Consider the following 17383-nt stretch of genomic DNA (forward strand, 5'->3'; position numbering starts at 1 on the left):
GGGAAAGAGTAGTGGATTTTCCAATTATTTGAAGGTCAGTTCCTATTTTTTATTAGTTATCTAACTGAAAAATATCCAACAGCAAGGATTTTTAGCTTAATCTGTGTTTAAATTTTTAATGGATTTAACTCAGAATTTGGATGACTAGATCTTTCCTACCTATAAAAGTGGCTGCACTAATGTACCAGCCACCATAGGTGAAATAAAACACCTGGATGGAAAATGACAGATTTACTTATTAGTCATCCTGAAAACTAAAACCTTTGACTATATCAGAACATTCTATGTGGTAGATTAAAAGGCCTCATCACTTAACCTAAATAAACAACCACTTTATTTTGTTATAGTGGAGTAGGTTTTGGATTGAAAATTAAGAGATTGGACTCTGGTCTAAGCTCTAACTTCTAACTTTACCTCTCTGAGCCTCAGTTTATTTATTTATAAAATAAAAGGACTGGATTGTAGGCCCGTAATTTTCAAAGTGCTGTCCTCAGAGTTTAAGTTTGGTGAAATCCCTTTATAAAGGGCAAAGGAGGCAGAGGTCAGAGGGAGGACTACTTGGCCACACGTCAGGTTCAAGCAGAGGAGACCTGTGGTTTCTCTTTTCTATACAATGTACTTCCATATAAAGCATTCATTTGAGGAAAAAAATGCTTCTGTGCCTATTAACATAAGAAATAGCTTTAAGAAACCCACTTAACTGGATATTTAAGGAAACTTATTTTAGGGATGGAGCAGTTCTATCATTCCATGAGTTTACAGATTAGGGTGTGGAAGTACATACTCCAATATACTTTTGCATGGAAATGGCTCTTGGGTCGAAGCCATTTTAAAATGATTTATTTTGAGGAAGAAGATGTTTATTTAGCTATTATACTGCCTGCTTTAATTTCTGAGCTTTATAGCACCCTGACCCAAGTTCCCAGGAATTGTCCATTGGCAGACTAGGCCTGGTGATTTATTAATGAAACACCCAGTAAAGCCAAGAAAGTTACTCTTAGAATTTCATTTACTTTTAAACAGGTGCTTGAAAGTGTCAGCTAGTCCTTAAGGTAACATTCTTCCTTACTCAATCTTTCGTCGTCCTTCGACACTGCTTTTTGGTTTTCTTTTCTTTTCTTTTTTGGTTGGGGAAACTAATATAATTCATAGGCAAGAATTGTGACTTCAACTTTAGTTCACAAAGGCCTTTACTTCATCTGCCACTGTGAAGGAATGAGGGATTCCACACAAGAGGACTTTTAAGCGTGTGTACTCATCCACTAATACACACTTCAATCATTTGACGTGTGTATTCACCAAAAACTCAACCAAAGCAGAGACCTTTAGTTCTTGTACATTACAGGTATCTTGGGTACATTGATTTTCTCATCCAAAGAATGGAGAGTCTGTAGGCAATTAGTACAGCTGAATTTTGTTGATCAAAATGTAACATTGACATCCGATTTTTCTACTATTTAGTAAGAGTTCCCTAGGTATCAAGCATTATGCTGTGACCTTAGACAAGTTTCTTAACCTCTGCATCCTTGAGTTTATCCTCTATAAATGGGGATAAAAGTAGTAGTACTTCATAAAGTTCCTGAGAGGATTAAATCATTTAATAGACCTACAGCACTTAGAAGGATGCCTGTCACATAGTAATCATTTTCTACATCTTCTTCTTAATTGCATTTCATTATACACTACTTTCTCAAGTACTATCAGTCAATGTATCACATATGGTAAGCCACACTGAATTAATTTCCCCAGCTTGCCAAAGTATCCTAGCTCCAGAAATTTTTGATAAACAGCAGCTTACCTAACTTGCACTCTTTAGAATTTTAGCTGTCAGTGATAGCTATTTTTCACAACTTGTTATTAAACTATCCATAAATATATGATCTTTGAAAACTGATTAAAAGGAGAAATTCATTAATTATGACTTCAAATTATTTAGGAATGCTTCTCAATATATTTGACATACTACATTAACAGTAAAAAGACATACTACATTAACAGTAAAAAGAAAGCAAATGTGCACATGATAAGCACAAAATAAACTTAATTTGAGAAGTTTATCCTTGTTTTGGGAAAGTATCATACAGATCTCAGATAAGGTACTAATTATGAAGATAACCCTTAACTTTATCATGTTTATAATAAGGTAATAAGCAAGGTATTTTGAAGACGTTTTTATGTATATAACCAGGAAATGGCAAGTAGAACACTGCTTCGGGGGACTTAAGCTTGTTGCTATAGAATAAAAATGGTTACACCTTATTAAAATGCATATACTGAAAGTAAAGTTTGGAGAACTTTATATTAGAATATCATAAAAAATTAGATGAGCTGAAGAAAGGGGAATAGTTTTCCATATTCAATATAATGTGTCTAAGATTCCCTCTGTCCTGAAAATTAGAAACTTTGAAGTTAAATATAAATCACTTCTTTCAAAGAGTCATATTAATTATGATTTTGAAATATATGTACACACATATATATGTATATACTACTATACATATACATACATATTTACCCTCAAATATCTATAAAAGGTACATGATTCTTGGGTTTCCCTGGTGGCACAGTGGTTGAGAGTCTGCCTGCCAATACAGGGGACGTGGGTTCGTGCCCCGGTCTGGGAGGATCCCGCATGCCGCGGAGCGGCTGGGCCCATGAGCCGTGGCCGCTGGGCCTGTGGGTCCGGAGCCTGTGCTCCGCAACGGGAGAGGCCACAGCAGTGAGAGGTCCGTCTACCGCAAAAAAAAAAAAAAAAGATACATGATTCTTTGGCTGAATTAAGTTTTATATTTTATGAACTCACTATTATAGTGTTTCTTGACCAGTGGTTGGTCACAGTGTTCGGGAAAGCTTAAAAGGGAGGCTATGGAAGGACACTGTGAAATAGTAAGACTCTAAGTCAACTCAGCAGAAAGACTAGTTCACCTAGGAGTATAATATGCTCTGTGGGTGACCTCACCTAAGTTGTGTTGCCAAATGCTCAGGAGAGACTCCAGATCTAAGTTTATCTTGTGGCAAGAGATTAAATTTACCAGGCAGTCTTGATTATTCACAGAGCTCACTGAACCGCCATCATTTAAAATTTCTTGCCCACTCTTGGATCAAAAGGCAGAACACACTGTTCTAACAGAAAACTAAGGCTTTCTAGTATTCCTAAATATCACCACACAAAATTTTGAAAAAAATATTTCACAATACTTAGAAATGTTGACCAGGGGCTAAATATGAACACACAGGTGGTGTGCAGAAATATTTTACCAAACCTTTCAAAGCAGAATGGCTCCTCTCACTCTGAGGCAGTGCCCCATGAATCCTTCTGTTTCACAGTATTCAGAATTCATTAAACATGTTTGATTAGAATGCACATGAACCAAGCAAAATTAGCACAGTATGTCTACCAATCCCTGAATGTTAGTATATCTAAGAATATTGAGATTGTACTTGAGGTTCATGGTGGAAATATCTCCTTTCTTAAGGAAGTTTCTGCAAACCGATGCCTGGAATGCCTTTCTCTGCCTACTCAATTTTTTCAGCCTTTTAATGTCCAGTTTAATCCTTATCTCAACTACAATGTCTTCAACAAACTCTCAAGCCTCCAGGGCCCTCTCCCTTTTTACTTCAAGGCTGCCTAGCACTGTTGTGTAACAATTTTATGGGCCTGTATCTCTTTTTTCTTAATGGAGTTTAAGCTTCAGAAAGGAATCTACATGTTTCTTTTAGTTTTTTCAAAACACTTACCTCACTGTTAAAAACATAAAACACACTCCATAAATACTTAGAAAAAATGGCTAAGATAAAAAGGAGAATGAAAAGATTATAGAAATAAAATAAATTTACTTATTGATCAGAATTTGATAGGTCCTTCTTACATCTATGTATAACAATCTGTATTCTCAGTGCTATTTCTACCTTCTTCTGAGTATAATTTTCCCACAGTGAAGGAGGGAGAGGATACACTGACGTTTTGCAAATTTTTGGTGTTGAGAATAGTTGAGGTAAGATTTTAGATTTAACTTTTCTTGTTACTCTTCAGCTCTTGATCTTATGATTCATTTGTGGCTTTAAGGACACATTCTCCCTAAATCTCATTTCTGCTCAAAAGCCAAAGCAATAACAATAGACTGGGATATACCTCGATGTCTTAGGGATATGGCCTAGAACTCTGCAGCCCACGTAATGCCACTCCTACTTTCAGGGGTATTGTTTTAGGTATTAGTGTTGTTAATTGCCTGCTCATTGATTCATTAAAACAAAAGACAAAAATCAAAATAAAACAAAAAATCCTTGATACAGAGCTTAATAAGAAGATCTGGAAAGATATTAATGAAGTTACTATTACAGATTGTTTTAGATGGAGAAAGAATTCTTCATAGCAAATTAGTTGCACATTGTCTCTGCTGATAATGTTACAAATCTTAGAATTTTTTGGTGTCTTTGTATGGCAGAAAACCAGTTTATGCTGTGACCAATATCTAAAACTCAGCAGAAACTTTTAGCTCCTGGGGAAATCTATATGGTCTTCTTTCCCCTCTCCCTGCTATTATAATACAAAGGAAAATTATTAACCATAAGTTGATTTTTAAATTAACCAGGTAGAGCAGAATTTGGAAAAGATTTAATAAGCAAGTAGAAAGAGGATCTAGTGTGCTTTCTTTCTTTATTAAACTACTAAAGCCCAGCTATGTTGTTTCTCCCTTGATTCATCTAAAATTACTGTGAGATGCTTGACTGACCTCTAGGGTACAACTAAAATATGTTTGAGTTTTTATTTGACATTTAAGCCAGCCATGAAAATTAGCATTGTTTCATAGTCCAGGGAACAAAGAAGTTATCCTAGGTCTGGAGAATTTCTATGGGTAGTAACTTTGAACTTAATACAGATTTAACCTACCCAAGCTTTGCTTTGGTTGTTTACCAACACCAGCAGCTGGCTTTGACACATCTCCATGAATATCATCAGAGCTGATGAAAAAATTGTCTTAAGAACTCTTTGTGCACAGATAGATCACTGTTATGTTTATTGCTGATGAAATGTTTAGAAGTCTTGGTGCTCTCTCTCTGTCTCTCTCTCCATATATATATATATATATTTTAAACTGTGAAATCTGTGAAGTGGTGCTATTAAAAGGAAGCACACCAAAACAAGCCACATATATAGGGTAAGAGGTTATGTGAATATACAGACAACATTTTTGCTTGTTCTTCGTTCCTTGTTTTCAGATTGTTTCAGACGTTTTTAGTCAGTTACTCTTTAGAGATATAAGATAAAGAGTGAGCTAGGGACTTGAAAAATAAAGTTATTCACCAAAATAAATTTATCAAGCTTCAAAATATGTGGAGTATTACCAATGCAGGGGGACACCAAAATAATCATATTTAATCATATTCGATATAGTAGCTTTTTAGCCCAAACCTCCAACAACTTGCTTGGCCACGTAAAAATCTCTTAAATTTACTACTCTCAACAAATAATATTTGGTTTAGTTCCGAATTTGGTCCTCAACTAGTTGCACGTTGGAACCATTTAGGGATGTTAAAAAGTACTGATGCCTATGTCCCACCCCTAGAGATTGTGACTTAAGTGGTCTGGGAATGGGGACACCTGGCCTTTGAAATTTTTAAAAGATCCCACAGGTGATTCTGAGGTGTAGGTAGTTTAGGAACCACAGCCAGACTATCATCTAGTCTTCATTTAGGTGTTCATTCATTACAATAGCATTTGTTGAAACTCACTTCTGTGCCGGGTGCTATATTAAATATTGGGAAATTACAACAAAAGACATGGACCTTGCTTTCAGGAAATCCCAGTGCAGTGGTGAAAATGGACCATGGGTTAACTACAATACATGAGGTAATTACTACGTGAAGGTCAGAGGTTAAATCACCCTGACTGGGGGTTGGAGGCGAGTGTTAGAAAGGAAAATCAGGAAAGACCTCATGGAGGAGCTGTGGTGTTGGCCTGGCTGTTGAACTGAAAGTGGAAAGGAAGAGAACAGGTGGAGAAGACGGGAAGGGCATTCCAGAAAGAGGAAACAGCTTGTATAAAGGCATTAGAAATCAAGTTACATCCAGCCCCTCATTTTGTTTTCCTCTGATTCATCTTGCACATCATTGTTGCAACAGTTTTCATATAGTACACTGTACTGCAGTTATCAGTTTCCTGCTAACAAAATGCTCATGGATCCTTATAGAGATCAGAGAGAATTCTGTACTGCTTAACTGGGCATCAGGGCATGACAGCTCCTCCTCTAAAGCACTTAGACTGTTTTCTTCATCACCCAGCAGAGGACCCCGGGTGCATTTCCATCTCTTCACCACTGCTCACACCATTTCCCTGCGCTGTAATGTCTGTCCTTCCTGCAACGTTGACCATGTAGCTGAATCCTCCTTTTGTTCAAGGTTCTTTCTAACCACCCCACTCTCTCATCTGAATCTTTCAGCACTTAATTTTACTGTGTATTCATTTGGTAGTAATTAGATGATGCCCTAAATATTTATCTATGTCTTAGCTTTCTAATGGAATTAGAAATGCCTTACACAAAAGCATAGAGCCACATTCTTTTTTTTCTCTTCATACGGCACAGTGCCTTGAAACAAATAAAAATCTATATTTTATTACTGTAAACAAAACTGTATGATAGTACTATAAGTTTAGAAAATAGAGGAACTAATTATTTGCATAATTGCCCAGTCTTTGGCCATTGACACACACGATTTTTACATAGTTGTAAAGGTAGTGTACAAATCACTCTTTATTCTGAAGTTTTACTCAATGTATCATATACATTGCCCAGAAAAATAATAAATGCCTTTGAATAATAAGCAAAAGTACCATTTACCCCTGATATACCAAGAACTGCTTTGTTTATATTGTCTCAACTTTTACATGTCCTTATACCAATTCCATGAGGTAAATAATGATGTTATTCTGGGAAAAACTGGACATATGAGCTCAATTCCTAGCTGAGCTATGTCACTCTTTGGGTAAATTTGGACACTTCTTTTACTGATCTAATCCTCCGTTTCCTCATCTCTGAAATGAGTATAATAATAGTTCCCACCTTGCAGGATTTGGTGGGGATTAAAGGAGATGATGGACATAAATAGTGCCTGGCTTATGGCAAACATTCAGTGTGCTAGCTGTCATTGCTGTTACTGTTGCTGGTCACATTTTATAGGCGAGAAAGCTTGGGATCAACGACATCTCCCCAAGAGCACACAGCTAGTATGTGACAGAGCCAGGACTCAAATCTGTGTCTCAGTTGTAAGATACAGGTCGCAGAACTGAATAGAATGTGGTCCTAGTCAAGGGAGAGAGCTCTCTTTTTGTCTCTTACCACAGACTCCCCAGCTGTCCAAGCATCCTGAGCTCTCTGCAACAGCACAGCATGGCTGGAGCAGGACTCGGGCTGGCACCCACCAATACCTCCTCCCCGGCAGCATCGTAGCTGGGGCTTCTGCAGCCGGACACCTGGGCACTCTCATCAGGTCTCAAATGTAAGGCTGAATTCTCTCCTGCTCTTTTGGTAACAAGACCGATTCCCACTCTTCTCACATCTCACTAGGGTCACAATCTAAGGGGAAATGGACTGGCTTTCTGCAGGGTTTTGCCTGGAAGTATCTAGTCCTTGCTCAACTTTTTAATTTGGAGAGTCAGCATAAAAATTAAAGTCAGCTCTGTTAGTACTATTGGTATTAATAATAGTTACTCTTTATAGTGCTTTTCCTGTTTGCCATGGATGCATTACATACATTGTTACTAAACACATCACATACATTATTTCCTATAATGCATACAACAACCCTATGGAATAGCTATTACTGTCTCTGTTTTATAGATGAAACAACTGAGCATCTTAACCATTATAACTGCTGCCACCAGCATCCCCGTTATAAAAGCACATGCTTTGAATGCTCAGTTCCAGTATTAGGATGACTTAAAATAATTCTGCCAGTCTAATTATGGAGTTATATTATCTAGAAAGGCCTATAATCCTTATTTTCAATCTCTGTATATTAGACTGTCTTCTTACCTCCTCAACTTTCTTTCAATTACTCAGTAATATTTTAGGAAAAGTCAGAGTTCTGACTTTTAGTCAATTTAAATTGGTCAACTTTTTTTTTTTAAATGGCATTGTTTATTAGGAAAAGACCTTTCATTCTTCTGATCCCTTTACTGGGAAGTAATGTCATGAGCACAAGTTTTGATTACAGTTGCCTTAAAGACCAGTTTTGAAAAGTCTTTTGTTTACTTGAGCAATAAGTTGGTTGCTCAATGATACTATCAAACTGAGAACAAGAGGAAAGAAAAGTCAACTTAACCTAACCCAAATGAGAACATGTTTCCTGGGACGAGAATGTGTCAAAGGCAGCATAGCATGTCCTAAATCCCTTGTGTCATCAGGGTTGTATCATGTGTTATGGGTAAGTTATCTTTTTTGTAAGTTAGGCCAAAGTGTGCTCCTTCAACTAACTGTGAAAGCATTCTTGAAAGCCCGTGAAACCTTATTATTCTAATTACCAACACAAGGGGTTGATAAATAAATTATGAGGCCAGGTATTATTGTCATTAAATAGACCTTGCTCAATTATTTATCCCTGGGTCTGGGGTTACAGCTCAGAGAGCTGTGCATATTGTACCAGGGCTTTGAGCTCTGAGACCTGGAGACTGGATTACAGTCTTGGCAGGCAGCTTTTGTTGAATGCAATTCAAGGGGATGACACACATTTCTCAGTCAGATATTTGGATGGTTTGAGGCCACCAGATAGTCAAAGTTTATCCACAAGAGCCTATTTCATTTTAGCCCTGTAGATAAATCCCTTTAAATTATCCAGATCAATACAAATGGGTAGGAAAATGGACTCACTACAAGAAAAATATAAAGAAAATTTTTTGCTTTTTAGTTTTCAAAGACTCTGCTCTTTGTTTTTTTGCATTCTGACATCTGTTATGGTACTTTAGTGTGATAAGTATCAGTCAGTGTTTATCTCCATATTGGCTAGTTTCTTTTTGTATCTTGTTTCTAACAGCACAGTGAAAGATGTCTTCTGGTTAAGAAATCTGTTATCAGGGAGAATGGGATTGGATGATACTAGTTTTCTTCCATCCTGAAATCATGCCAGCTCATTGTAAAAGTCAGCCCCCAAAATAGTGTTAAGATGTATTCTTTCACTGAGCTCTTCCACCCCAATATCCCCTCTTCTAGGCCGGAAAGGTGCAAGAGTGCTTTCTTACGTCCCAAGAGCATCAGATTAGGGGGATCAAGAATCTGTTCTTGCTTAACAATTCTCTGCCCACCCCATACCCCTGGCTTTGTTTTAAAGTCATCCCCTAGATTTCTGATGAGTTGAGTCTAGTAGTTATTTTGGCCACGGTGGGAAGTGGGGAACAGGAGGCTCTAGAATGGCTGGTCAGGGAGCCCTTAGGTATGAAACTTGGGGAAGATCTCTTGAAGGATGGAGGAGGGGTTAGGGCATTCGGGCACTTGTGACTATGTGGAGTAGAGTGAAGTCCAGACTTTCATTTGAAAACCTTCAGGATATGTGTGTTGAGGGTGGGGTAGGGTAGTAATTGGAAGAGAAGTATGAAACTATGCTTAGTATCAGGGATAAATTGGCAATTTAAGAGACAAAAAAACTTGTTTAGATTGTCCAAAGGAAAATATATCTATAATAACTGATAAGAAACCTTATGAATGCCATGAAAATAAGTTTCTGTATTTGTGAAATGAATTTATAATTAATTTTGTGGTGACTTAAATTTGGTTATAACCCTGACTTGCCTCTGTCTCTTAAATCTTGCTAGTTTAATGTTCCTGTAACATAATTATCAGCTCACAAAATTTAAAATCTTGTCAGAAATATGGAGTAGAATAGCTATGTCTTTACACTCCTGTCTGCTTAGAGCCGTCATGTTTTCTAATTGGCCACTCAGCTAGAAAGTGATCTAATTCTAATAGGCCAAACTGATGTTCTTTAATTATCTGCTAAACATCAGGAACAGTGGATATCCCCATAAAATAGTCACCTTATTACATCTGAAAAACAAATTTTGATTTTACTACTAAGAAGAATTTTTGGTCCTCCATTTATATATGTCTAGTATAATAGAGAATGATGTGATAATTCCTGTCTATATTTGGTTTTATGAATTTCAAAATTCTTGATGCCAAATAATTGCTATAACATGATGTATAGGTTCCTAAAAATTTCTACACTATGAAAAATTGGGTAATGAAAACTACAGGGCTTGCAGGAAAAATGGGGATGGGGCACAATATTCAGAACCATCATCAGTGACACATTAAAAAAAGATAGAAATTTAAGAAAACGGCAGCAACATTTTACACGTTTAATGGCTGAGAAATACATAAACACTGCAATAAATATGGCAGTTTGCCTTAAAAAAGACCTGAAGTTTGCTTGTGGAAATGACAAGATTGCAGTTTGTGAATTGTTGTGAAGCAGGGAAGGAGGGTCATTGTAACACCAGCTCTGAATGGATGTGACTTTTCTAACACGTGGGGTGCCATGAAGTAGCTGGTTGAGGAGGTGTGTGCATTTTGTATATATACTGCTAGGTTTAGATGGATGTGTTTTTTTCTTGTATTCACCCACTGTTTCTTGTAGATAAAATCACACGTAAGCAAACACAAAATCTGTGTTATGTTCAAATTGTTCCGTAATATAAAACAATCATGTTAGAACAGATTCTTGGTTTCAAAACAAGTGTTACAGTGGAATTGACGGTGTAATAATTCCTTCAACACCTTCACATCTATGGTCTCATCTTATTCTCGCCACCACGCCAGCAAGCAGGGAAGCAATTGCCCAATTTTTGTTTGTTTGTTTGAGAATCCTGACCTGTTAAAAGCTGCACAGTAACTGAAGGGAACTGTGCCAGAGCTTGCTCAGGTGTGTGCGAGCCCCGAGCAAGTAGTCTTTCCTCTGAGAAGTGGGATGCTCCTTAACGTGAGTACAGAGAGTGACAAAAACATGGGCAAAGTTATAGAGACAAATCACAGAGTCTGGGTTAGAGCTCAGGTTACTTGATTTTCAGCTTAGATCAGTTCAACATTTTATAAAGTGTCTGCTAAGTACCACACTCACTCCTGTCTTATCATCTCTATAATACATAGTTAAAGCTTAACTGTGATACGGTTTTTTGATTGCATGGATCTAAAAACCCAGCCATGAGAGCTCAGTTTATACTTGTTGATGGGGCTTTATTGAACATTTTAAAATGTGTAGAATGTTCTAGAAACTGTTTTTCAGTTCATCTTCACAGCCCAGAAGTCATGTCAAATGTCAGGGTGTTTGACAAGGCCAGCCTAATAAATCTTCATTTCTAGAAAGCTGTCCTACTGTTTCTGAGAAGACTGAAGGGAAGGGTGCAATCCCAAAGTCTAGGAATGATTTTTCCTTCAAGCATTAATTGATGTGGAAAATACAATTATTAGATACTCCCTTGTCTCTGTCTATCCAAATTATGCCGTTAAGGTCTATTTCAAGAAGGTTTCAGTTTACTAAACACCTCCTATGGTCAAAGTAGTGAACAGTGCTGTGAGAGACACAAAAGGACAAGATATTGTCCCTGCCATTAAGGAAATGATGTGGGAAGTCTGTTTGATGACTGAAGAGAATCTTCTCTGTTGTGCTTGTGTTTTTATGGCAGGTCATGAGTGGGTGCACATGCACAGGTGAGTAACGGGGCACCATTTTCTAGTTATCAGCTAAGTTAGCAGACGTGCTGTTTCCATCACTGGGTATTGTAAAATCATGAGTTTAGCACTGATATTAAGGAAGACAGAAAATCCTTCACCAACTTAAGGATGAAGTTTCGTTTTTCACTTTTTAAAGAGTACTTTGTGTGTTGTTTATTTATAGTCATGTGTTGAAGGGGCTTGTCTGTAAAACCACATATTCCAGGGGCCACCCGGCTGACGACAGCGTTGTACCTGCAGAACCAATGTCCGGGTTTGGATTATCCCTCTGTTCTCTTGGGTTGTGCCTTTTACGGCCCTGGAGAGGTCAAGGCAAGCCTGGACTGCCTCTATTTTAAAAATTCTTTTCATATCTCAAACAAACAACAATAGCAAAAATGACTAAAAAGCTTACAAAAGTTGTATATTTAACATGTTCACTTTATCCATTTTGATGAATTAATGCTTTTTACCACCAACACAAAGACACTAATGTGACTACTGTAAATGTACAAATATTTGGGAATAACGTTAAAGTTTAAATTTGAAGCCCTTTCGGAATGTGAGGCCAAAAAGTATTCCTTTCCTTGTCTCTCTTCCCTCAACCCCATTTGCTTTACAGAGTCTGGTTTTTCTGTTTTAAGTCATAATTGCTTTTATGAGATTAAATACCAGATCAATAAGTGTGTTCTATGTCAGTTTGTCCTAAACTCCCTGCCCGATTTCTTTTTAAAAAGCAATCCTTAAAAAAGAAGGAAAGAAAGTATTTTAAAATAAACATTCTGACTGCCAAAATCTGAAGTAAACTTCAGATTCATTTTTATATGTGGTAGAAATGAGAAGAACTAGGGTTCTCTATTTTGACACTTCGCATAAATTCCTTGCTTTTTGATGACTCCAGCTGATTAATAAGTGAGACTGAAATATCTCATTCTTTCTGACCAGAATTAAAAAACTTAAACATCCATTACAAGTCCCAAGGTTAGGAAATTCAGCTTACATTCACTTGTTAAGGGTTTGAAAATGTCTAGAAGAAATAAGGCAGTAGACCTAATAAAATTAAATATCCACTACCTTTATGCTGTATTAATCTCAACCCACCACCACCCACCCCTTATTTTGTTTTATTTCCTCAGGGAAGCAAAAAAATTTGTGAGTGAAAATGAAGGGGCTCTTGGGAAAGGAAAAGGAAAACGGTGGTTTGCATTTAAGATGATGATGGGCAAGGTAAGTATTTTCTTAGCTCAATTTGGTTGGTGCCATTTATGCTCAGTGGAAGCCATGTTGCCCCCGAGGGGTGGTAAAATTGGTTCTGTTCTGAGTGAAAAAAATGTTATATGTTATGTCTATACATAGGTACATATACAGTAGATAAAGAGTATTCTGCGTTACTGAAATTTGGAGAAAGGGATGATTCAGAAAAGAAATTGTCCTAAAAGGCTCTTTAAAGGAGTTAAAATGAAAATAAGTCGATAAACATTGATTTAAGGCAAAAGACTGACTTGTGTGCTTTTATCACTTCCAAATGTAAAAGGTTGAGCCCCTTTCATTTTCATTCCCTGGGAGTTAAGGGGTTCTGGGTCAACGTTTCTTTCTCAAAATGTGTACACGTTACACGGCCATATAGCTCTTCTCTACCATGAACATCAACTGTAGGTTGGATAGAAAATAAGAAAAAACAAATGATATGCCAATATAAATATAGATCTTTGGGAAAGATAGAAAAGAAACTAACATTTATTTAGCACTTACTATGTGCCAAACACTGAATTAAATCCTTCTATAAAAATGGAATCTTTATATAAAAATCTTTCCATATTTAATTCTCACAGCAAAGTAGGTGTGTAGGTATTATTATCTCCTCTTTACAAATGTTATACCACCTGAGGCTAAATATAGTCCCATAAAGATGGGAGTTTTGTGACTAAAGTTCATATATCTTAAATATGAAGTATTTAGATAGATCTGTAATATATATTTATACATCATATATATCATATATTAATTTTGTCTGTTTTTACAATTTAAATAAATGGAATCATATAGCATTTATGCTTTTGTTTCTGGCTTCTTTGATGCAATGTTGTTTTCATGAGATATGTTCATGTCATGGGAGTTATATTTCATTTTCATTTATGTGTTGTATCCCCTCGTATGAAGATGCTGTAATTTATTTATCCATTCTGTTATAGATGAATATTTGGGTTGTTTCTGGTCTAGGTAATCTTTCAAACTCCAGACTTGTCTCAAATCTTATTTAGGCTCCCCATGTCTGTCTAGCTCACCCATTATCCCAGCATAATCTGTACATGTGCAAAGTTATCTGCCCCATTCTCATTCTTCTTCTTAGTGGTCCTCTTGATCATGGGTAACCCAACATTGTTGGGTAAAATGGAAGGAAGATCTTTTATAAAAACTAATTTAGGATTCTTTTTCTTCTTCCTTTTCCTATAACACCATGCCTTTCCATTTAGCTGACTGTTCTACCTCTACCAGAATGAAGAGTCATAGCACTTACCATCCTGTATAGAAATTACCTGTTTATGTACAGTGTACTTGATCCAGAAGCCCTTCAAGGCAGGAACTATGTCTTATTTATATTTCTTTAATTTCTTCATGCAATGAATATTTAATTAAACACACACCGTTTGCTGATCACCTTATTAGGTGCTAACTCAGTCCCTGCTCTCTTATTGTGTGGTAGAATAAACAGATATTTCTCAGGGGTCAGCATATTTTCTGTAAAACAGAGAGTCAGTAAACATTTTTTAATTAACTTGGTCCAGGGGTAGGTGGGGAACAGGGAGGCAAGTGAAACTAGCCTCTCCCCTTTTTACAAAAAGCAATATGTGATGCCAGAGAGATCTTTCCAAGCTCATTGTCATGAGATATTTTGGGATGAGTGTGGGAGATAAACATCTTAACAAACAAGCAGTTGGGTTTTACTGTTATACTTGGCTTTCTTTTCAGAAATGGGCAAAATTTCTCCGTGATTTTGAGAACTTCAAAGCTGCTTGTGTCCCCTGGGAAAATAAAATCAAGGCAATTGAAAGTAAGTGCTCAATCTCATTAGATGGGGAATGCTGTCCTAGATAAATGTCTCATAAGCTAATCAGATGCCTTTCTCAGTTTCTGAACTATTGGAAAGATTAAAAACAAGAAAACAAACAAATAAAGACATTTTCATGTCCTCTTTGCTCACTGTGAAGATTTGCTAGCACTTACCAATCACACCACTGGAGACCCCATTCTCCCTTCCTGCATTAGACCAAAATATTTTTTTGACCTTATTTTTTCTTCTGCACATGGAAGTCAGTATAGTGCACAATGACACTGAATCATCATTGGGAAGGCAGAGATTTTATTTTGGCAATGAACATGACATTGAAAATAGATACTTTAAATATTATAAATTAACTATATTTCAGTTAAAAAACTCATATACAAATATCAAAAAAACAGAAAATATATATTCACTTGACAGTAATCAAAATGAACAATGCCTAAAAACAGTGAAGAAATCTTAAAGTATCATTTTCAAACCTCTGAAGTAGAATAAGCAATAATCATCCAGGAACTCGCTGTATGAATATCATATTGTGCCTTCATTTTGTACAATATTCATAGTGTACAGAGAAGGCAGGAGCATGTACTCAATCAAAAACCTATTTAGTATAGGGCTCTAGGCTTAGAATAAGGCAAATAAAAATTTTAAAGTATTGTAAATATGATAGTATGTCATTTCTAAAATAATAATATAAGGAAGAGGGGATAACATTTAAAATAATTTTGAGCATAATCTTGCCATATTCTGGTTTGTAATAGTTTTGACTAGGATCAGATTTTCCTCCATGCCCCTCCAGATAGCAGGGCAGATTTTCCTGCTGGCTAAGTGTTGCGTTGCCTAATTAAAATAGAGGCTCCATAGGGAGATAACACAGTTGATGGATATTTCACTGACAAGATTGGGCACGTTTTAGGAGTGACTACCCCTCAGTCCTCTGTCCCTCCTTATCAAATGGCAATGAATTAAAATACATCAGCTCATTAATGGAACTTCCTCACACATATTCCTGTGCCATCCCTTTCTTGCCTTATTTTCCTCCTCAACACTTATCACTATCTAAAATACTATATTACTATATCTCAATTAAATTTAATTAAATTAAAAAATAAATTATTAAATAAATAATAAATAAAATAAATAAAAAATACAGTAATTTCATTTCATTTTGTGTTCATTTCTTCCAATAGACATGAAGGCAGAGATTTTGTTTTGCTCTTTCCCAGATCCCTAGACCTAGAACTTGCTTGGCCCTAATGAATATGTGTTGAATAAAATTAAACAGAAGGCATTTTCCAAATGTCTACCATTCTAAGAAATGGAAAAAAGAAATTTAGACGCATCAAAAAAAGAACAGTCATCATGAAATTCTTAAGTTTTAACTGTGCAGCTAAAATATGGTACCTTGAGAGGCATTGTGAAACAGAAGGCCCTTTAGAGCATTAAGATCCTGATACAATGTGTGCTGAAAGAAGTCTAGATTTTTTTCTTGCTTTGCTACAGATTTGCTGTTTGACTTTGAGCCAGCCATTTAATCCCTCTGAGCCTCAGTCTACTCATTTATGAAATGATAAGGATGAATCTTGATCAGTTATGAGATGTATCCCAAGAAATTTGTAATTAATGATACCTAAAATATATACAATTTGCAAATCATTTATTTTTAAAGTACACTAGAGCAGGTTCCAGTCTATCTCAATAGCAATGTCATGGTCACTTGTGTTGCAGTAGCCTATCTTGAGTGGAATAGAAACAAATGGAATTATTTTTATTGCCAGAAATTGCACATAGGAATGAGTTACACATATGACCATAATTTATCATGTGTGTCACAGTGGGAAAAACATGTTGAGAGCTACTCAATAATACTTTCAGTTATCTTCCCTCCTCCCCTCTTCCCTCAGAAATTTGGAGCAATCAACCTGGACAGTTCAAACAAATGTGGATTATTTTCCACATTTATTTTTTGATTAGGTTGTCCTGATATTTTTCATTTTTCGCGGTGCTTTTTGCCTCATTGTGGAGAATTGACACTTATTTTCCATTCTATCAATAATCACCATAACAACCATTTACTGAGTGCCACTCAGAAACCCTACAAACATTATTTCATTTAATCTTTAACATGCCGGCATTGTGCATATTAGCTTTCTGTTTTATTAGAGTTGTGGTCAATAACTGTCCCAGAATAAGTTAGTAGAGGAGCCAAGATAAAAGGTGAAGTCTTTCTGGGCCCAAAGCTTGCCATTTTCTCAGTGTAGTGTGCTGATTTTTACTCTGAAGATTTTATAAACTTTTTCTTTTGCACCGGGTCCTAGAGAAGATTAGACCAGGACAATGGCATAAGTAATTACAGATTTCCTTGATAGTTATCCTATTTGGGGAACTATTTCCCACCTTCTCATGTGTTTATTTTTCAATGAGTTATTTATTTAATTATATATTTCATATTCTATAAGATACGTAATGTATTAAGCTCTTAATGATAATCATAAGTGCACTGTATACTTTTGGATATTGCATTAGTTGAAAAGTATGAAACCTATCTAAGAGTAAATTAGCAGAGTCTTTGGGTTGGACTAACCATCTCATAGAAAGTACCTTACCACAGGTAGGG

General features: G+C 36.3%; 1 protein-coding gene across 1 annotated transcript in view; it reads left to right on the forward strand.

Moving 5' to 3' along the window:
- Positions 1-17383, forward strand: part of TMC1 (transmembrane channel like 1) — a 103012-nt gene that overhangs the window by 14310 nt on the left and 71319 nt on the right. The window contains exons 4-5 of the mRNA XM_007454500.1: positions 12839-12929; positions 14673-14754. Of these exons, the coding sequence (XP_007454562.1) occupies positions 12839-12929; positions 14673-14754 (173 nt within the window). The remainder of the gene's footprint in view (positions 1-12838; positions 12930-14672; positions 14755-17383) is intronic.

Source organism: Lipotes vexillifer, unplaced genomic scaffold, assembly GCF_000442215.2.
Source record: "Lipotes vexillifer unplaced genomic scaffold, Lipotes_vexillifer_v1.1 scaffold108, whole genome shotgun sequence".
In the NCBI taxonomy this organism is placed as follows: Eukaryota; Metazoa; Chordata; class Mammalia; order Artiodactyla; family Lipotidae; genus Lipotes; species Lipotes vexillifer.